The following is a 21370-nucleotide window of genomic DNA, read 5'->3' as shown; positions in this document are numbered from 1 at the left end:
TAGAAACCATGTGAATTTGCTAAGGCGTGGGAAAACTTCCTGTGGAGGGGGCGGGGGGCGGGGGGTACTTCAGGCGAAGCCAGCGTCACGGGCGATCGCGGGAGGTCGCGGAAGGCCGTGGTACATCAGGGGAGATCCCAGGTCACCGGAGATCCTAGGAGGTCATGGAAGATCACGGGAGCTCCAGGAGATCCCGGAAGGTCACGGGAGATCCCCGTTCCCTCGAGGAATCTGGCGGAGAGAGCCGGGAAGCCGCGGAGCGCTCCTCGGGGCCTCGGCGGGGGCGGGGGCGGGGGCGGGGGCGGGCCGGCCCTGAGGCCCAGCAGGGCCCACCCCCGACGCCGGCAGGGGCGAGGTGCGGGTGACACCGCCCGCCGACGCACGGGGACGCAGAAACACTCCGGAAAAGTGTCTCGTCCCCCTCGGTCACACTCGGTCCCGGGACGTCGTGTGCAAGAATGAAACACGGTCGAGGGGAGCCCCTTCCGCGCGTCCTGTCGGTGCCCCTGCCGGCCGAGCGGCCTCCGCACCAGGGTCCGCGGCCCCGGGCGTCGCCTAGCAACCGGGCCGCCAGGGGCTAGGCTGCGCGGGCGACACCGCCTTCCGGCGTCCCCGGAAGTGGCGTCAGCGCCAGGCCCCGCCCCAGCAGAGGCGGAAGTGGAGCCGCCCGGGTCTCCAGCGTTCCCGGGAGCTCGGCCCAGCGTTGCCGCCTGGGCCCATGGCCGCCTACTCCTACCGCCCGGGGCCCGGGGCTGGCCCGGCCGGGGGCGCGGCGCTGCCGGACCAGAGCTTCTTGTGGAACGTTTTCCAGAGGTGAGGCCCGGCGCCACCCGGGCGCTTACCAGGTTCACCGGCCTCCCCCGGCCTGCTTCCTGGTTTCCTTCCTGGCCTCCCGCCGGCCTCCCTCCTGGCCTCCCTCCTGGCCTCCTTCCTGGCCTACCCCCGGTCTCCTCTGGGCCTCCTCCCTGGCTTCCCTCCGGCCTCCCTCCTGGCCTCCTTCCTGGCCTCCCACCAGCCTTCCCTGGCTTCCCACTGGCTTTCCTCCGGCCTCCCCTGGGCCTCCCCTGGGCTTCCTTCCTGGCTTCCCTCTGGCCTCCTCCCCCGCCCAGCTTCCTTCCAGTTGCCCTCTGGCTTCCCCTCCCCTCCTCTTTCCTGATTCCCTCCAGTCTGTCTGCTCTGGCCTCCTTCCTGGCTCCATTGGGCCTCCCCACTGCCTCCTTCCTGTTTCACTTAGTCTTCCCATCACCCTGGCCTCCTGCCTGGCTCCCTTAGGCCTCTCCCGGGCCTTCTGCACCCCCCCACCCTGCTGCCGCCCTGGGGCTCACCCGTCGCTCTGGGGTGGGGGGGGGCGTCCAGGTGCAGAGCCCCGCCCCCAGATGCCCTGAGGTGCCGCCTACACGCCTACACACACGTCCCCAACAGCCAAGAGCCTGCGGGCTGAGGAGCTTGCTGCTCCTGGAGGTCTCCCGGATGCTTGTTTAGGGTAAACAGAAACACAGGCTGCTTCAATGCTGTTAAGCTGCCTCGGCTGCGAAGGAAGCTGGTACTTGTATCCTGGGTCGTCCTTCCAAGTGAATGAGTGACCGGGACCTGAATGGCCCACAGCCAGGAAAGGACTTGTCTGAGGCAGTGTTTCTGCGGTTTGTGGAAAGGAGAGGAACTGGTGCAGGTGGAATTCAGGCTGGCCAAAGGGAAGCAAAGCAGAAAGGCTTGAGAAGGTGTAAGAGAGAAGAAGTGGTTCAGTGTCTCTGGGGAGAACCGACTTGGACTTTGGCTGGTGGAGCACTTAGGATGAGAGCAGGGGCTCATGCATCTCCTTATTCCCAGCAGAATTTGGGAGACACCCTGGCTGAGTGCAGTGGAAGGGCCATGGGAAGGAGGCCACCAGAGTGAATATAGAATTGACGCAAGAGGTCCACGTGTGTGCTTGCTGTGTTTTGCTTGTCCTGCACTTTTAATCACCGGTCTTGATTTTGTAGGGTTGATAAAGACAGGAGCGGGGTGATATCAGACAACGAGCTTCAGCAAGCACTCTCCAACGGTGAGTAGGACCTGAACTTTGAATCTGACCCATCTTGTTGTAAACAATTTCTTTTTCCAAGTACAGAGGACTTACTAAGGCCTAACTCTTCTTGCTGGCACGTGGTGGAGGTGCTTCTGATTTATTTTGCCAAGTGACGTCCTGCTCCAAGGGTCTTGCTGAGTTCTTGAGAAATGGGGGTTGCAGGGAGGCTTTAGGGAAGGATAGGAAGTGTAGATGCACTTTGAGGTACATTGAAGATCGCTGAGTTTCTCAGGTAGCTGCATCTCTCCAACCTCTCTGGAGAGGATCACAAGGTGCCGGGGCAGCACGGGGAAGTGACTGGGATGTTGGAGGGCTGGCGCTGGCAGCTGGATTGTGGGAAGGTGGTTTTATCGGTGGAGGAATACTAGGCGCTCAGACCGGGATACAGTGTCCTGGCTCTTGTGGTGGTGTGTTGGAGGCTCTCGGTGGAGTCCGGTTCTTGCCGCTTCCAGCATGATTAATCCGTGGAAGTACTGTTTGAGACCCTTTACTTCAGTGAACACCTGGCTATGTATTCTTGTAAAAATCCCTCAGATGCCACTGTCTTCTCTGATTCTTAAGATTTGTAGCTTCTCTTTCCAGAGGTGTGTCATTGAAGGTTTTAAGGGGATTGATTCTAAGACGTTGAGAGACCTACTGTTATTAGTGGGAGGCAGTTTAAAGAATGGTACATATCACTGACTTTTTCCAGCGTTTAACGCGTGGGCCGCGGACATGTATGTATGTTGCTGTGTTCAGGAAACCAAGAAAACTCTTTACTTCAGCTTTGATGACTATGCCTTCTTGTTTCTTCTCTTACTATCATCTTTTCATTTTTTGTGTCTCCAAGGGCTTGAGTTTCACTTGGAGGAGTAGAAGACTGGGTTACTAGAAAGATGTCAAAACAAGCTGGAATCCAGCAGGCTACGTTAGCAGATCTGGCTTAAAACGTTCTAAGTGTTGGGGTGCCTGGGTGGCTGAATCCGTTAAATGTCCGAATTCTGATTTCGGCTGAGGTCACAATCTCAAGCTCGTGAGATCAAGCCCCGTGTCCGACTCCATGCTGGGGTGGAACCTGTCTGGGATTCCCCCGCCCCCTTGCACTGGCCCACTCTCACCCTCTCTCACTCTCTCAAAAAAACAAAACAAAAAAACCCCTTTCTGATTATTGACCAAAACAGATGTCTTCACAGTCATTTGTGAAAGAGTCTAGCCACTACAGTGAGAGTGCTCTCAGGGGTCATTCCTTTTGCGTTCTTTTCCAGTAAGTGAGGACTGACCCAGGACCCATTTGGACATCTTTTTGTCTGTTTGCTTGAAGTTTCGAGAGTGCCATCCAGGTTTGGATTTGTGTGAAACCCCTCAGGGAATGATGGTCACACTCTGCCCTCATTAGCATGATGGTGTCCCTGCAGAGGGCTCCTGCTTAGATTCAAATCCTGGCCCCAGAAGTTCTAGGAATGTGACCTTGGGTAAGGACTTGACCTTTCTGGGTGTGTAGATGGAGGAAATGCGTGCAGAGCGCTTGGTACAGTGCCAGGCACGCAGCAGGGTTCAGTGTTGCCGGCTGAGGGTACAGTAGTAGTATTGTTCCTGGCCAGGGAGCCAGCTCAGGGGATGGTGATGATGATGACAGTTGCCACTGACTGAGCATCCAGTGCATGTAGGCACTGTGCTGAGCACTTAACAAACCAAATCACCCATCGGCATTGTCCTATGAGCCCTGGGGATGTGGTGGCGGGACCTCTTCTGACCTGTAGGTTTAGGCTTCTATGTTTTCACTACATGGTGTCACTGCTGCTTCTATTTCGGCTGCTTATTAAAGAAGATGGGTCTTTACTCTGTCAGTACTTGAACCTGTTTAAAAGAGAGTGTTTATTAACAATTGCCTAGAGGATGTTTGGTTCACCATTGCTAAGATCCTTTGAAATCGGTTAAATCTGGTTAAACTCGACTCTTAAGTGTGGTCAGGACTGTCTCAGTGGCCCTTGTGGAGGTACTTTCATTGAGTTGCCCAGTGGGACTCCCTCAGCTTTTGTTGGAGGCGTGAACTGGCCTCAGAAGCAGGTGGTCACTGTTAACCCAAGAGCAGGCACAGCAGCCTCCACACTGTCTATGGGGCAGGTGCCAGAGAGACAGCCACCCCACTTCTCCCAGGAGCACGGTGCCTCTGGTGTTCCAAGCACCTGTGCTGGTTCTTCTGTCTTGTTTGTGTGTATCTTAGTAACCCTGAATCTTTTTAACCAATTACATTTTCCTCTTCAAATTAGCTGCTAAAAAAAATGAAAGTTAAATTGGTGGCTTGCCCCTGGGTGAATTTAGAATTTTGAGAGGTCAATTTTTCTGACCTAGTCTTAGACTCCTTACTTTATTATCCTACTTTTCTTTTCCCATCCAACACACTTAAAATTTATCTCATTTTTCTCTATTGTGGCTACCTTTATAAATTTAAATCCTTTCTGCCATAAAGCATTAGGTTATTAATGATCCAGGTTCACAGAGTAGATGATAATACTGCTTGCTGAGGTCGTCCTTACCACACTCAAGCTGTAGAGCCAGGATCTAAATACAGATGCGTGTTGCTGGTACCCTTCAATGCTTCTGCTCATGTTGTACTGTGGGTTTAGTCCTCACAGTTAGGCTCTCAAAGCACGCTGAGCCCTGGTGTCTTCCCAGCTCTCCATGTTGGTGTCCACTCCTTGGGAGGGTTCTGTGTACTTTCTGAGTTTCACGTTTTCTGCATGAAGGAATGTGTCTGCTCCTGCTTTTGAGCCACTGTGGCATCGCTGCTTTGTCCTTGACACTCTCCATTCTAGCTTCGTGTGATCATTGTTATAGGTGTCTCTGGCCATTAGACTACTTCTTGAAGGAAGGCCAGGCTGGGCTCCTGTGCACAGCTGTAGTGTGTGAGCAGAAACTGGCTTCTGGGTAGGCCCATCTTTGCCCTCTTCATTCCCCTTGACTTCCCATAACTGATGCAATTGAAACTATTTTGACTTCTAATTTTTTTTCCCCCAGGAATAGGCTTCTGTTTTCATATTAGAACGGCAATATTAGGCTATTTCAGGATATTGGTTTACCTAGTCTATTATTAGTGGGAAAACTGAAGCTTCAAACTTGCAGGGTTTCTCACTTTAATTAAATCTGTGCATGTGTGCTGTCTGCTAAAATCTAGTTGAAACCATCCTGAAAGAGTACTTGTACGTCCCATACACTGAGCCTTTTATAAGATTTTTTTCCATAGGAAAACTTCTAAAATTGACTGCTCTCAGGGAGGTGTATGGTTAATAGGTATGAAGAAAGACAGAAGAAGACTGTTCTCTTGCCTTCTTCTGTTTTGTTTTGTTTTGTTTTGTTTGTTTGTTTGTTTTAAGATTTTATTTATTTGAGAGAGAGACACAGACAGCACAAGCTGGGGGAGCCACAGAAGGAGAAGCCAACTCTCCACTGATGCTGGGCTCAATCCCAGGACTCCAGGATCATGACCTGAGACAAAGGCAGACGCTTCACCTACTGTGCCCTACAGGCACCCCTCTTGCCTTCTTTTTGAAATGACATGTTATAGACTATCTTCAGTTTGGTGCCTCTTCTTTTTTTTAACTTGTACCATATTCTTGGAATTACGGGAATTTAATTTTGGTCAAGCCTCTTTTTTGTGCTTTTGTAAATTTGCCTTCACAAAACCTATGTAGATATTTTTTAGCTGTACTTTAAAAAATAATAGTCATATACTCTTTTTAAGGTATTTTTATCAAAATAGAGTTCCAGCTGTCTTGGGGATCATAGTAAGAAGAAATGAAAGAAATCAGACCACAGAAGCAGACAGCCCCCGCAGACTGTGCTCCTGCTCTCATCTCTGCTTCTGCCCCCACAGGCCCCGTTCCATGGGTAGGAGTGTTTGCTGCTGAGGATGCAGCTGGGGCTGTTAGAGATTCACCCTCCGCATCCTTCTGCCTGTGTATGGGGGAGGACTGGCTCCGCAGGCCTGGGATGCTCAGAGCCTGCTCCTTCCCAGGAGGGGTTTTGATGGCTGGCTGCCTCCTGGGAGGTTCTGACTGAGAAGAGTTTTTTGTCCACCACGGACCTTGAGTTCTGTGGTGCCTATTTGCCTGGATAGTTGGTACTAACAGTCTGATTTATGGCAGACACCTGCTTTCTCTCTGGGTACCTGGAGCTTCCATGATGGACCCCAAGAGAAACCCTGTACTCTAGACATGGAAGCTTCTCTACTTGACAGCCCTTTGCCTGTGTTCTCACAGCTCATAGCTGGAGGAGTGAACGCGTCCTGGGCTGCACAGTCTCCACTGGGCTTCTCCTAGTGCCTTTTCCCCTTGTTGATTTTATTGTCCTTTCATTGTAACAAACTGAGTGTTGGAGTCCAAGGGTGTCCTTGCGGACCCGTAGCCTGACCTGTGTGCTCTTTCCAGAACTTTTCCAGAAACGTGCCCAGCCAGAGTTTCAGATAGAAATAAAAGAAAGTTGGGATTTGGTGGACCTGGCTTTACCGACAAATTACTCCGTGGGCTTGGGTGCATCACATCTGTGGCCCCAGTTTCTTTGGATATAAAAATAGGAAGACTGGAAGTTAAGATCCTTTTCCCCCTTGAGCCAAGCCCCAATGGGCCAGATCCTACATCTGCCTGGTATGGAATTGAGACAGTGTATCTACAGTGATGGAATTCACAGTGTTTCACTATTAGTCATTTACGTTGTTTCTAATTTTCATTCATGTAAGTACTGTAGTAATTTGACCCAAAATTTCATAGAATCAATTTCTAGAAGTGAGATTTATCAGATCAAGGGGTATAGCATCATTAATTCTGTTGATCAGTATTCAGATTGCTTTTCAGTAAGGCCATATTTCTGGTTCTATTTGAAGCTGTAACTGAAGAAAACTGGTGAAGTGTAGAATTTTGCTGAATACAAAGAGGCACCAAAATCTTGCAGATTCTGTGCATTGAATGCCAGTGCTGGGTATCCACCCCTGCAGGACTTGCTACACCTTCTCTTTGGCAGAAGTCTCTTTGGGAGTTCCCAGTCTGATGAAGTAAAGTGGAAACAGATCAATGATGATGTCTTTATTTTTATTTTATTTTATTATTTTATTTTATTTTATTTTATTTTAAAGATTATGTTTATTTATTCATTCATGAGAAACACAGAGAGAGAGAGAGAGAGAGAGAGGCAGAGATACAGGCAGAGGGAGAAGCAGGCTCCATGCAGGGAGCCTGATGTGGGACTCAATCCTGGGTCTCCAGGATCACGCCCTGGGCTGAAGGCAGCACTAAACCACTGAGCCACCCGGGCTGCCCAATGATGTCTTTAAAAGTCTGATTTTTTCCCCCCCAAAAGATTCAAAATAGTTAGATATTTCAGTTGTACGAATGCTAGGTGTTATGAAGTCTTAATCCTCAACCATTCACTGAAGCCAAAATTTAAGTTTGTGGTTAACAGGACATAATTTTAAGAAAGAAAACTTTTTGGAGAGTAGAGCCAATAAATATATTATCATAGAGCAGAATGGATTTTTTTTTCCCCTTTGAAAATGGAGATTCCTGCAATCATTTGTGTGCTTGAGGGTTGAATGGGAAAATAATAGAGGATCCTAATGGGGATTGTCTCTGCCTCTGTAACTACAGATGGTTCCTTAGGCTGTCATCATTTGCTTAAGGTTGCTTCTTTTTTTTTTTTTTTTTAATTTTTTATTTATTTATGATAGTCACATACACACAGAGAGAGAGAGAGAGAGACAGAGACATAGGCAGAAGGAGAAGCAGGCTCCATGCACCAGGAGCCCGATGTGGGATTCGATCCCGGGTCTCCAGGATCGCGCCCTGGGCCAAAGGCAGGCGCCAAACCGCTGTGCCACCCAGGGATCCCTTAAGGTTGCTTCTTAAAGCTTTAGCTCCACTCTCAAATTATGGGTAAAAAAAGTATACTAAATTTACATGGAAAAACCTGATTTTCCATGTAAATGTTTTCTTTAGTTCTTTGAGATGAAATTAAAGCACGATTTCTGGGTACCGTGATTTTTTACATATATATATATATATATATATATATATATTTTATTCATGAGAATACACAGAGAGGAGAGAGAGAGGCAGAGATACAGGCAGAGGGAGAAGCAGGCTCCATGCAGGGAGCCCGACATGGGACTCGATCCCAGGTCTCCAGGATCCCACCCTGGGCTGAAGGTGGTGCTAAACCACCTGAGCCACCCAGGCTGCCCTGATCATCTATTTCTAATTAAAAATCTGACAGGAGGGATCCCTGGGTGGCGCAGCAGTTTAGTGCCTGCCTGCCTTTGGCCCAGGGCGCGATCCTGGAGACCCAGGATCGAATCCCACGTCAGGCTCCCGGTGCATGGAGCCTGCTTCTCCCTCTGCCTGTGTCTCTGCCTCTCCCTCTGCCTGTGTCTCTGCCTCTCTCTCTCTGTGTGACTATCACAAATAAATAAAAATTAAAAAAAAAAAAATCTGACAGGAAGTCTTTCTCAAGATGAGTGGTTCTGATATCCAAACATGTTAGTGTCTGGGAAAAGCAGATGGGAATGTTTGAAATTCGGGATGGCACAGAAAACCTGGGATAGAGTTTTATACTGAGGGTATAGGGCTTGTGAAAAATGTATGTTGTTGTCATGAGCTCTTTAAATAGTGGTTATTTGCACGGTGCTTTGTTTTCTTAGAAAACTGTTTTCTAAAGTAGTTAGATTTTCAGGCTGACACTCAAATGCATTTAATGCTTCATGTATCTAAATGTCTGCATGTGGCAGTGTTTCAGCCTCCCTGTGGGTTGTTGAGCTTTGATGTTTAGTCTGAGAAGCGGCCTGGCTGTTATCCCTTGGTTTCTTTGGAGAGTCAGGCCCCATTTGGGTGATAGAAGGATGAGCGAGGCACTGACAGCCTGCCTCCACCTTCGCCCTTGCACAGTAGCAGACCTGTGGGCCTTGTGCTTGAGGGCAGCCTCTCTCCATCCTTGCCTCAGCTCCAGGTGACCTCTTGCTCTCTCCTGAGCCTGGAATCCTCCAGCATGGCTGCTGGTTCCGCTGGGTCGCCTCAGGGATGCACCCTCTCTGGGCAGTCCATGCATGCCTATCCCGGTGGCACCTGGCCCTCACCACAAGTGCTCGTGTTGCACTTTACTTAACTGTTACACTTGTGTTGCTTTTGTTTCACACTTCTTTGGACAAGTCATTGGCAGAGATGGCCCCATGATGCTTCTGCTCACAGTGAGGAGGGTCTGTAGGCTTTACTTCTACAGATTGAGGGCTCATTATCAGCCTATATCAGAGGTGGAGGGAAGACTCCAACAGGTGCATTGGGTTCCTGGGTTCCTGGGGCTTCTGGTCAGTGCTGGGCCATCTCCTGTGGAATAGCAGTTCAGTGCTTGCAGCAGCCTGGGGTGAGGGAGGGAAAACAGCAAAGAAGTGACATTCTGTGTTTAGAATTCTCCTTTCTGTTGGGTTCTTTGTAACATAGTGTTCTTACTATATTGGTTTTCAGTAATACTTTTCCCAATAGCTTTATATACAGGGTGCCACTCACCCTTCCCCTCAACATCTTAAAGCCTGTAGAAGATGCTTATGTAGCCCTGTAGTGTGCCATTTAGGGGAAGAACAACCTTCACTGAGTAATTATGGTTGCAGATATTCCAAACAGGAAGCTCAAATGTGCACTGGTAGAGGAGATGGATTTCATTTAGGGACTGAGGGAAGGTGGGGTGCTCAGGGAAAGCTCTCCTGGGGATGCTTTCTCCTGCAGCTTACAGTAGGAGAGGGGAGGGGTGAAGGGTACGCGTGTGTTTGGGAGGTGGAGACAAGAAGCATGTGCATGAGCCCTGGGTCGAGCAGGCGTGGTCCTCGAGAGTTGCAGTGGGAAGGCTAATGTGGTAGCGTGTGAGGGGTGGTACCCTTCAGACTCTCCTGCCACCACCCATATCCAAGAAGGCCTCAAACTTGAGCAAAAAGGTCCCTTTATGTGAGGTCAGGGAATGGGTCTCTGTGTGGAGATAAAAAATGGAAACAGATTTATATATAGAAGAAAATAGGAGGTGTTTTTATACAAGTGGGATGTGGGGAGAGACACTGCATTTTTTAACTTTGTTTTTAGTAAGTATAAAAGTTGATAATGGTATAAATCGCTCAGGGGCATAGAGGTATCTAGTGAACATTTTTTTTTATCAGTTGATAAAGAGTTCTATGAGATTCAACAGTGCCCTTTATAACAAATATCCTGTAATATCCCCATTATAATTCTGAAGTGAATCATAGAATACTATAATTACCTTTTCATGTGCTCGCTTCGGCAGCACATATACTATAATTATAATTACCTTTTCACGCCGTCAAGGAAAATAATAAAAACACACAGACTGTAATTTCAGGAGAAAATGTTTAAGGCATGGTTTTATGGTATGCTTTTCAGTACTTCTCAACTTACCTGGTAACTGCCTTCCTTGAAAATTGAGTGTATATTAAAATGCTCTGAAACCAGGGGCATCTTGGTGGCTCCATTGGTTGTGTGTCTGACTCTTGATCTTAGCTTGGGTCTTGATCTCAGGGTCGTGAGTTCAGGACTTGTGTGGGGATACATGCTGAGCGTGGAGCATATGTAAAGATAGGGTTTTATCTCGTTTATGTGGTAAACAAGAACGAGCCCCCAGCTTCACCTCATCATAAACAGCTTTGAACGGATGTCTGTTGCGAGATAGGACCCCAACAACAACATGCATACAGCCACCAGAAATGTCCCCCCAGGGTGGCACCCCATGGGGACATTTCTGGTGGCTGAGGTCTTCCCATGAGCAGTGGGTTACTTTCTTTAGCTTCTGATGTTACAGGTTAGAGTCTTAGAGCTTGCTGTTGAAGCGATTTTCTCTGACTCTATTTCTTATCATTTATCTTCAGGCACATGGACTCCATTTAATCCAGTGACTGTCCGCTCCATCATATGTAAGTAACGGTGCCATGTCCCACCTGCGCAGGCATACTCCTGGCGCTTGGATGCAGGTTGTGCCTGTGGCCTGTGGCCTTCAACCTGCGCTCCCAGCCCTGGAGAGTCCGTGTCCAGACAGGCCCAGCATGCTTCACACGCTGTCCGCACCTTGCACGGTTGCTGACTGGCAGAAACACTGATGCTCAGCTCTGACCTGGTGTTTCCTTATGGGAGCTCTCCGTGAATTATGGTGTACGTCTGAGCAACCAAGAGCTCTTTCCTTTCAGTCTTCTCTTGGCCTCTTTATGTGAAAAGAGACCAAATGATCTGTCGTTTCTGCATACAGTCTTTCAGGCTGAGTTTTTATATGTATTTTCAACCACTTTGCCTCTATATGTAATTGCAGTCAGAGGTTCTTTCGTATCTGGACCTGGAATGGGGCTGTTTTCTTCTTTTTCAGAGATGTATTTATTTGAGGGGGAGGTGGGGAGACGGAGAGAGCAGACTCCCTGCTGAGCTCAGAGGAGCTGGCTCCATCCCACAACCCTGAGGTCACCACCTGAGCCAAAATCAGGATTTGGAAGCTTAACTGACTGAGCTACCCAGGCCCCTAGGCTGATTTTTTTTTTTTTTAATGAAAAACAGGTCTTACTGACAAAACAATCTAAAGCCCGAAGAGTCTTTTTCTAACTGGAGTGGGCCTGCAGGGGTGGTTCTCGGTCCTCTTGCAGAAAGGAGGAACTGCCCGCAGAGCTGGACCGTGGAGGTGGCTGCCTCACTCGAGGCCTCCATTTCTTCCTGACAGAGCGGGGGCGCCCAGCGGGACTTATGTTCCTGGGCAGCTGGGCAGGCAGCGGGCCCCAGGGGGGTGTGGGAGCTACTGTGCTGGGATGGAGCTGCTTACGTGGTGACGTTGACGTGCCACCACTGCATACCACTCATGTTCCTTTCTGTCTCAGCTATGTTTGACCGAGAGAACAAAGCTGGCGTGAACTTTAGCGAGTTCACTGGCGTCTGGAAGTACATCACAGATTGGCAGAATGTCTTCCGCACCTACGACAGGGACAACTCTGGGATGATCGACAAGAACGAGCTCAAGCAAGCACTCTCAGGTTTTGGTAATTCACTTATGGTGATTGTGTAGCATGTTTCATTTTGGAGGCGAGGTGCCATTAATGTTTTTACTTTGTTCGGTTTACTGATTCTTTTTAAGATAGTGGGGGAGGGGCAGAGGGGGAGAGAATCTTAGGTAGGCCTGGATCTCATGACCCTGAGATCATGACCTGAGCTGAAATCAAGAGTGGGATGCTTAACCGACTCAGCCGCCCAGGTGTCCCTCAGTTTACTGATTTTTTTAACTATGAAATTTTTGTTGACATCATACAGATTTATATTTTGATATTATTTATATCCTGAAGGCTTATATTTGACATGGAGGCTTTATGTGTTTTTTTCCATCCAAAATGAGATAAGGGCTATGCAATCGTTTATCTTTGTGAAATGGAGTGATGTCACACGCACACTGAGAATATGGTAGCTTTGCAAACAGTTGCATGGGAATAAGTGAAAATAAAATGTCAGGCGGCTTGTGATGCGAGATATATCACAACACATAGCAAGATGATCGGGTATTTGTAATAGATTCTGTAAGTGGCCGTGCCAGTCGCATGCCTCAGGCACAGCGTTGGTAGGAGTGCGAGCTCCCATTCTCATGTGCGTGTCAGCCCAAGTATGCCGTGCCACCAGGAGTGTGTACACAGCCTTTCCAGAGTGGGCCAGTGGGCCTCTGATGCTGGTGTGTGGGTCTTCAAGGAAGTTGGGATTTTTCGTATATCAAGTAAACATGGACATGGACTACTTGTCCAAGGCTTGTGGGAGCTCCACCCAGATTCTGGTATGTTTGGGATGATCTGACTCAGCCCTCTGTTCACTGGGCCCCATCATAAAACCCATTCTGCATTTGCTTAAAAGGCTACTTGTGAATGCCTTCTAGAAGCAAATCAGGTACTTTATTTTCTGTAACGTATCATTATAATGTACTAATGAACTTCTAGGTATTTTGAGTTTTAATAATACAAAGTACATCTTAATTCTCTTGTTAATATGTTGCCAACTTCTACTCTTCTCCCATTTTCCCTTTGGGTGTGCACTCTATGACCATCTTCTCTTTCTCTTTCCTTATGAATTCCTGTGCTGTTCAGTTAAAGACTCTGGGACTCCCTGGGAAGTTTGTGTTCTTGGCTCGCTAGGTGTGGGTCAGGATTAGGGAGGACTTGGCCTCAGGTTCTCTGTGTTGGGACTGGGAACACAGCTGACTTTGCTCTGCCCTTTGGTTGGGGGATGGGGAGGGTCATACGGAAGGGCTGGGAGGGACAGTGGGAGCCATCTACAGAGAGTGGTCCTGGGGCTGGAAGGAACAGGAGGCCGAGGACAGCTTGAGAGAAGCTGGGTCCTGTGAACTGTGTGCAGACAAGTGACCTCAGGTGTCGGAACACAGCACTTCTAGCGTCATCAGGCCTATAGCCCTCTTTCCTTTGTGCCAGGGACCCACTGGGTCCTTAGAGCTCACAGTGGGAGCACTGAGGTGGGCAGTATTCCGTCCTCCAGCCTCAGTCATGGAGGTCATGTGGCAGTCCCTCACAGTTGGGCTGGGCGAGGTCAGGCTCCTACCTGGCTTATAGACATTTGCTAGAGAAAGTAAATACTCTGCTATAGCATTTCTTCAGTGTTCTAACAAGTCTATTCCTACAATTGGTTCTTGATTTCTGAGGCCTTCTCCAGAAAGGGACGTTGTTACCCTTTCCACATAATTTTGGAAGATTTTCGGTAGTAATTGAAGCAAAGATTCCTGTCCAGTTTCAGCTTCTAAGAACAGATGTGTGGCCCTGGTCAAGCAGGGGGGCCGCATTCCAGCTCTGCACACGCATGAGGGAATCGGGGGTGGGGGGATCGAGCCTGAAAGTGTCCTCTGACGTCTGTCCACTCCATGTCTTGGGCCAACCCTGGGTGTGTTGGGTTACCCTCTCAGGCCCACATGCTGGGTATGATAGCTCACGGATTCCTTTTTAAAACTCAGGTCTGGTATGTGCTGTGCACCCGATACAGAGACCTGAAAGTAAGGGAGTGTGTGAGGCACACCCTCACCCCGCTAATAGCGGGCCCTGACAGCTTGATGAGTAGGAGTCCCCCACATGGTGCTGTCCTCCCATGTGGGGAAGGCAGTCAGGTGTGGACAGCTCCCCCTCCCTCCCTGCCCAGCCAGCTCACTGCTTTCTGACGAAGAGCTTATCAGAGCACAGGCCCTTCCATTCAGTGTCACTCACCTCAGCTAGTATCGACTTGGTGCTGCATCTGCTTTGTCTCTGTTTTATGCACCAAGGACTGCAAGGCTTGTGCCGTGTTACCCCAGAACACTTTATTCTGCATCCCTGGAACATGTGGACATTTGCTCACAAAAATTGGTGCCGTGGACCCACCTTAGAAATTAGCAGCCCATTCGCATGAGTTGGGGTCCTAGCAGGTCCACGAGCAGCCCCCACCCCTTTTTTATGCCACAGGCTGGTTATACACATGAGTGGATGCCCTGTCCCAGGTCTGTTCCTTGCTGTAGTTTCTGTACCCTGGAGAGTAGTTACTGATAAGCAGCCAGGTTTTTGGAGGTATGCTGTCACACAGGGTGCTGAGAATAGGCAGTTGGTGACTTGTGGGGTCATCAGGACAGCTGTGATGTCTCACCCCTCCTGTGCTTGTTCTCAGTAGAGAACCTCACTCTCCTATATTCAGGGTGCGGCCCTGTGGCCAGCACATCAGGTCTGACCAGGGCCACAGGCTGGGGGAGCTGCACACAGAGGGCACCACCTTTGTTTGTTTTGTTTTTTTGTTTTTCATTTAATTTAGTTGAAGTAGAGCTGACATAATGTTACATGAGTGTCAGGTGCGCAACATAGAGATTGGAGGGTGCTGTAAGGCACTCCGTGCTCACCAGGGTCATAGTCGCCATCTGTCACCCCATGGCGGTATGATCAACTGTCTTCCCTATGCTGGACATCTTGTCTCCTGACTGACTGATTTTATAACTTCAGGTTTGTTCTCCTTAATCCTCTTCACTTCTTTCTTCCAACACCACCCGTTACTTAGGAGTCTGTTTCTATGTTTGTTCTATAATTATCTGGTATTTGTCTTTCTCTCTGACTTACTTCATTTAGCATAACACACCCTAGGTCCCATCCATACTGTCGCCAGAGGCATCATCTTTTTCTATGGCTGCCTGATATTCCTGCGTGTGCACACCTCTTCTGTGTCTGTCTCCCGGTCTGTCACTTGGGCTGCTTCCATATCCTGGGTGCTGTAAATAATGCTGCAGTGAATGTGAGAGTGCAGATCGAATCAGTGTGTTCATTTTCTTTGGGTAAATACCCAAAAGCGGAATTATTGGATCATGTGGGAGCTCTATTTTTAACTTTTCAAGAAACCTCCATACTGTTTGCAGCGGTGGCTGCACTAGTTTGCTTCCCACCAACAGTGCACATCCTCGCCAACATGTGGGGTTTCTGGTCTCTGATACCAGACACACTGATCGGTGTGAGCCACCTTGTTCTGATCTGCATTTCCAGAGGATACCCCCACTTAATTTATGAGGATAGGGTTATCATGATGTGGATTTTCAATGGAGAAAGTTCTCAGAGAAGAGTCTGCTCCCAGATTTTGCCTCTTACATAAACGTCTCTTTTGTACTCTGTTTGTTCATCACTCATTTTCCTAGTGTGGTTTTCATTCGTTTTGTTCTCTCTACATTAGTATTGAAGGCCAGGGATACTGGAAGCTAATCACAGGGATGATAGAAGTTGTTTCTGTGGTCTGTACCACTCCTGAGTATGCATCCTGTGTGTTCTGTGTGGGCAGGAGACCCGCACAGCGATGGCTGTCGTCTGCTCTCCACACCCTGGTGAGCTCAGCCCTTACCAACCTGGGCCTTTCTTACCTGTCCACAGGTGGTATAGGTGCCAGGTGTGAGGAGAGGAGACTCAGAGGGGCCAGGGGTTTGGTCCCGATCCAGGACCTACTGTCTCTTTTATTTAAGTCAGGGATCCTGTCTTGCCTTCAGCTGGCAGGGAAGGGAGCCCTGGATTTAAGTCACAGATGCATAGAGTATGCTGACCACTCTGGAAGGTACTGTCATGTGTGTGCATGTTTGAATCTTTTTTTAGTGAAGTAATTAAGCGTTTATGCAGGTAATTAACTATGAAATTCACTCAGATAATAGGTGTACATATATCCTCGCAAAGATTCCAGCAGGACCGAAAACCAGTAAATATATTTGGCCCCTGGATCTTGTCTCCTGAATAAGTAAGGACTCCACAGTCACACAGGTAGTGGGATTAGGAGGGAAGGAAGTAGGTGTGCTTGTCTATGTCTAGAGTGGCCCCGAGAGGTATCCTCGTGTCTTCAGGACCGCCTCCCTGTTGGAGACCTTTTCAGGACCTTCAGTAAGTTGAAGGTGGAATCGGTGGCTCTTTGTCATAAGATTTGATGACCCTTGAGTGGTTGTGAATTTTATGGGGCTGCCTTATTCCTTGTAACCTTGCATTTCCTAGTGTCAGTGTGCTATATGTAGGGGAGTACCCATCAATTGCTCTGCTATTCCCTGAGTTTACATTCTGATTATTTGGAAGTCTTCAGTAATATGGTCTTTCAAATGTACAATGAAACTTACCATTTGTAAGATGAAAACTTGATAATGAAGCCTGGCTGCCCTGCGGAGTGATCTTGGGGTGCAGCACTATAAAGTGAGTCTCCTGGATGTGAACAAGTGAGCTCACCTGAATGACCTGCTGTACCCGATGGTGCTGGCCACCTATGACACTCACCCTTGCAGAAGAAGGTGGTGGTCTGCGAGTCAGCCATTGGCAAGACTGCACATGGGGAGTACTGCAGAGTGAGGGCTTTGTTCCCAGAGTGCATGTGAGCGAATTTGCGCCTTGTGTTTCCCATCCCAGCCTCGGTCGTTTGTCATTTGTTATCAGCAGATGTAAGAGGCTGCAGGGCCTTATGGGAAGAGGATGGGAGTGTTGATGGGATGTCCACTCTCCTGGCCTGTGTTCATTCTCACACTTCTCTTCCAGGGTACCGGCTCTCTGACCAGTTTCATGACATCCTCATTCGCAAGTTTGACAGACAAGGACGGGGGCAGATTGCATTTGATGACTTCATCCAGGGCTGCATTGTCTTGCAGGTAATTGGGGCTCCCTGGGGGCTGACAGAGCTGAGCTGTGGCACAGGGGGCGAGGGAAGGAGGGAAGTGCCATCCTGCAATGAGTGATTTCATGGAGTAGAATCAGTTCTGCAGCTTATAAGAGCTAGTCTTGTCTGTGGAGTTCTGTTGAACGGAGGTGTGACCAGTAGAGCCTGTTCTCCCCGTGGGAGTACAGCTGGCCCTCAAACAACATGCGACCAAATATGTTGGTCCATTCATAGGCAGATTTTTTTTTTTGATAAATACAGTATAGGGCTGAAAATGTATTTTCCTTATTTTCTTAATAACATTTTTTCTTTTTTTAAGATTTTATTTATTCATGAGAGACAGAGGCAGAGACATAGGCAGAAGGAAAAGCAGGCTCCATGCAGGGAGTCCAATCTGGGACTCGATCCCAGGACCCCAGGATCACAACCTGAGCCAGAGGCAGATGCTCAACCACTGAGCCACCCAGGCGCCCCTATTTTCTTTTTTTCTAGCTTACTTTATTGTAAGAATACACATGTAATACAGAAAACGTACAAAACATATGTACCATTATTACTAAGGCTTTTGATCAGCAGTTGGCTGTTCATTATGTTTTGGGGCATCAGAGTTATGCGTGGATTTCGACCACTCCAGGGTTCGTTGCCCCTGACCCCTGCATTCAAGGGTCAGCTGTGGTACAGAGCAGTCCTTTCAGATGAATTCACGTATTCTAAGCCAAGTGGGTTATTTTCCTGGATACTCTGCTCTTTCTGTTGTATTTTCATTCTGAGGAAATGGGTACATTTTCTGTTGTGATCTTGGCTGTGCTCTGCCATTTTGTGTGAGGTAAGCTATGGGGACAGGAGCTGGCTTCTGAGCTCACAGCGCCTCATTCAGGTGTCAGAGCCATTGCCAGGCAGCATCTGGTGAAGCTCATGAATCCCGCTGACCCCTGCACTTCACATTCCCTCCAGGGCCTTGTTCCTTTGCCTATGAGGGAAGCAGGTGCAGACCCTGTGGTTCCTTCCCAGAGCCCTGCTCCTGTCTCTATGTAGGGATCCAGGTCACATAGATTGGAAGCTTAGAAATGCCCTGAACTGATAAATTCAGATAGCTTTCAGAGTTTTTATTTTGACAAATTTAAAAAAAGAGACAAAGGTATGATGAACTTATATGCCCGTCACTCAGATTCAACAGTTATCAGTTGGTGGACAGTTTGATGTTGTTCCTCCGTGACCATAACACTCCTAGCCCTCACTCTGACACAAATTCCATCCGTGGAAAGTAAATGTTTTTCCATAAATACTTTAGTAGAACTTGTCTTTGAAAGATAAGTCCTTGTAGTTTGAATCCAGGTTGGGGTTACATCTTGTCAGCTTTAGAGTCCCCTGAGACATGTGAACGGCATGAGGTTTTTTAATTTAATTTGGTGTTTTGGAAAACATTCCCAAATTTTCCCCACTAAAATACTAGGTCAGTAAAAGTATAGTTTCTGTGGCCTGATTTCCTTGCCGATGAGTCTGGGGAAAAGCCCAGTCCCTGTTGTTCAAGGCCTGGTTGGAGAGCCCGTGTGCTAACATTTGAGCCTTGGCTCTCTGAAATGGGGAGAGCCTTACCCCATCTCAGCCTCAGTCTGGGGACCCTGGGTTACGTTTTTGCAGTGTTATCTGAATATTTTAGGAAAAGGTGTAGTGTAAAAAATCTCATGACTGTCTGCATCTCATTTGCTCTAGGGTTAGAGTTTTCATTTGAGGTTATGTCCCAAGAGTAAACATCTGATCCTTATATTTCTTCTTAAGCAAAGGTCATCAAGTGTAGGCTTTCAGTAGCTAGGGTAACACGATCAGAGTCCCATGAGAAGCTTACCTGGACACTGCCTCCCAGCTCCATGTCAGGTCCTGGTCCCACCCACCCTTCCTTCGTGACCCTGAACACAACACAGGTGCAAGATCTATAAAAGAAAAGCTGCTGACCACAAGTAAAATATCCTCAAAAAATGTTTTCTTTCATCTGCCTTTTTTACAAAAAGAAAAAGGCTTTTTGAAAATGATTTTTACATAAGAGCATGAGAATTTGTAGAAATCTTGGGAAAATACAAAGAAAGTATAGAGAAGACTTGCCTGTTGTTCTTGAAGGCAGAGTTAGCTGCTGCTGGGGTTCCAGTAGTTGGTTTGGCATTAGCATCTCAGTGCATGCTGGGACGCCCCTGCTGATGCCCAAGCGGATGGTCAGCTGTGTCAGACCCCATCTGACCTGCTGCCACGGGCCTGGGCTCCAGCCTGCTCTTGTGATGGACCTGGACAATGTTTCCTTCTCTTGTCTTGGGGAATTGCTTTTTGCCTGCTTCCTTTTGGCACGTATGATTCCTCAGGGCTACTAAGGTTGTCCAGTGCCCAGCAGTTGGGGAGACGCCTGGGGCCACTCTCCCCTCTGCTCCTGACCTATTGAGGGGGATCAGGCTTGTGAACAGACTAAGCCCTCTGGGTGGGGTGGGCAGGAGGGACCCTGAGGCTGTACAGGGACACCTACCTCCTTTCCTTTCTCTGTGTCTAGGCCTTCACCTATTGGGTGTAAGGGGCGGGGGGCCGAGTCAGGGCTGGTTGCCCTGTGTCCTGAGTAGCAAGTGACCAGACCAAAGGTGAGCATTTGAGGAAGGGCCCCCACGAGGTTGGTCCTACATAAGGAAGGGAGGATCCAGGCTCACCACTGGACCATTTGGGAAACCAGGGCCTAGGGCTGGGGTGTATTGTGGAGTTGTGCCTACAGCTCACCCCCGCCCCCGACTTCTCTACCCTCACTGTCCCAACTGACCATGGTCACAGATATCCACCCATGCATCCCTGCCCTGGCTTATCAGAGGTGGGGGTGTCTGGAGACCTGGGTGAATTTGGTTCCTAAATGTATTTATGAAACCCATTTTCTTTCTCCTGTTTAATAAATATCAAGATCTAAATGCCTGTGTTTCTTTCCCAGAGGTTGACAGATATATTCAGGCGTTACGATACGGATCAAGACGGCTGGATTCAGGTGTCATATGAACAGTATCTGTCCATGGTCTTCAGCATCGTATAACCCTGGCCTTTGCACACGGCAACGTGACTTATGCAAGGACGGCTCAAAGATGCCAAATCTCCCTTTAAAGAAGTGGGACACAGATGCAGCCAGCTCTTCCTTTAGATTTCATATCACTAACGTTTGGGACCGACTGTATATATGTGGATAAGCTGATAAGGTTTTTGCGAATATAATAATACTTATAATCATTATTTACACACAGACCTTTGATTTGAGACTGTCCAGTTGTGCCATGAGGTTAGATATGATAATGTTTCAGGGTATCCTGCATGCAAAAAATCCATCATGTGCATTTCTAGAGAACTCGAGTTCTATAGTGGAAGTACTTTTATTAGCCAATAGGAATTTAAAAATAATACGGAACTTGCACAGAGGCTTTTACGTGCCTTACATTTTTAAAATGCGGTTTATTGTATTTGTTTGAATATGCAACCTAAGCAATAAAGCACATGCGCCCTCTGTCGCTGTCCGCCTCAGCTGTACTCACATGGGAGCTCTCAGGGGTCTGGGACACCTTCTGGGGTGTCCCTCTGACTCAGCTTATGGAAATCCAAGGCTACCTCTGTCCTCTGTGACAGAAGCTGGTTTAAATTTCATCAGACTTCTCTGAACCTCTAAACCCAGATTTGGTTTAGAAAATTGTGGGTTTCTGTTATTTATGATTTAGTCCTGCCCTGTGATGATTTGTTGGTTGTGGTTTTCAAACATGAAAATGGGCTGCAGGCATCTGGAGGGCAGTCTGCGTCACCTTCTGTTGACACACAGCCAGTCCTGGGGGGCCCTCCACCGTGTCCCCCACGGAATCACTGAGGCTGTTTTCTACTTCTTTTCTCTTTTGTGTGCTTCCCCAAACCAGAATTTGGAGCAGGGGTTGAGAGGACATTCAGGGCGGTGTTGATTTGTAAATGGATCTCGGACATCAGAAATTGGCGTCCCACAGGGGTCTTGTTGACATCTCCGGTCAGAACACCCCTGATTACAATAGTGAGGTAGGGGTAAAGAATCTCTCTGGGATGCATAGGCTGACCCCATGAGTTCAGTGGGGGACGGCCTGTGAGGAGTCTTCAGGGATTCCTACCACTTCCTGTGTTGGGT

General features: G+C 48.4%; 1 protein-coding gene across 2 annotated transcripts; it reads left to right on the top strand.

The window, feature by feature from the left end:
• The first annotated feature begins 516 nt into the window (after positions 1–516).
• On the top strand, positions 517–20734 carry PDCD6 (programmed cell death 6). 2 transcript variants are annotated; one of them, XM_038583388.1, is made up of 6 exons: positions 517–813; positions 1980–2041; positions 10953–10997; positions 11940–12092; positions 17103–17212; positions 20174–20734. In XM_038583388.1, the coding sequence occupies exons 1-6, from the start codon at positions 719–721 to the stop codon at positions 20270–20272; spliced, it is 564 nt and encodes a 187-aa protein (XP_038439316.1). In that variant the 5' UTR covers positions 517–718; the 3' UTR covers positions 20273–20734. The 2 variants fall into 2 exon arrangements, with proteins under 2 accessions (XP_038439316.1, XP_038439315.1); XM_038583387.1 differs by having other exon boundaries at positions 11940–12098.
• The last annotated feature ends 636 nt before the right edge of the window (positions 20735–21370 follow it).

Source organism: Canis lupus, chromosome 34 (genome assembly GCF_011100685.1).
Source record: "Canis lupus familiaris isolate Mischka breed German Shepherd chromosome 34, alternate assembly UU_Cfam_GSD_1.0, whole genome shotgun sequence".
Classification (NCBI taxonomy): domain Eukaryota; kingdom Metazoa; phylum Chordata; class Mammalia; order Carnivora; family Canidae; genus Canis; species Canis lupus.
Note: the sequence above shows the minus strand (reverse complement) of the source record. Positions and strands in the feature narration are given on the sequence as shown.

Excerpts from the sequence above, each read along its gene's own strand:
- PDCD6 (XM_038583387.1), top strand. The coding sequence starts at position 719 with ATGGCCGCCTACTCCTACCGCCCGGGGCCCGGGGCTGGCCCGGCCGGG. Across the intron at positions 12,099-17,102 it reads GCAAGCACTCTCAGGTTTTG|GGTACCGGCTCTCTGACCAG; the intron begins GTAATTCACTTA and ends CTTCTCTTCCAG. Across the intron at positions 17,213-20,173 it reads AGGGCTGCATTGTCTTGCAG|AGGTTGACAGATATATTCAG; the intron begins GTAATTGGGGCT and ends TTTCTTTCCCAG.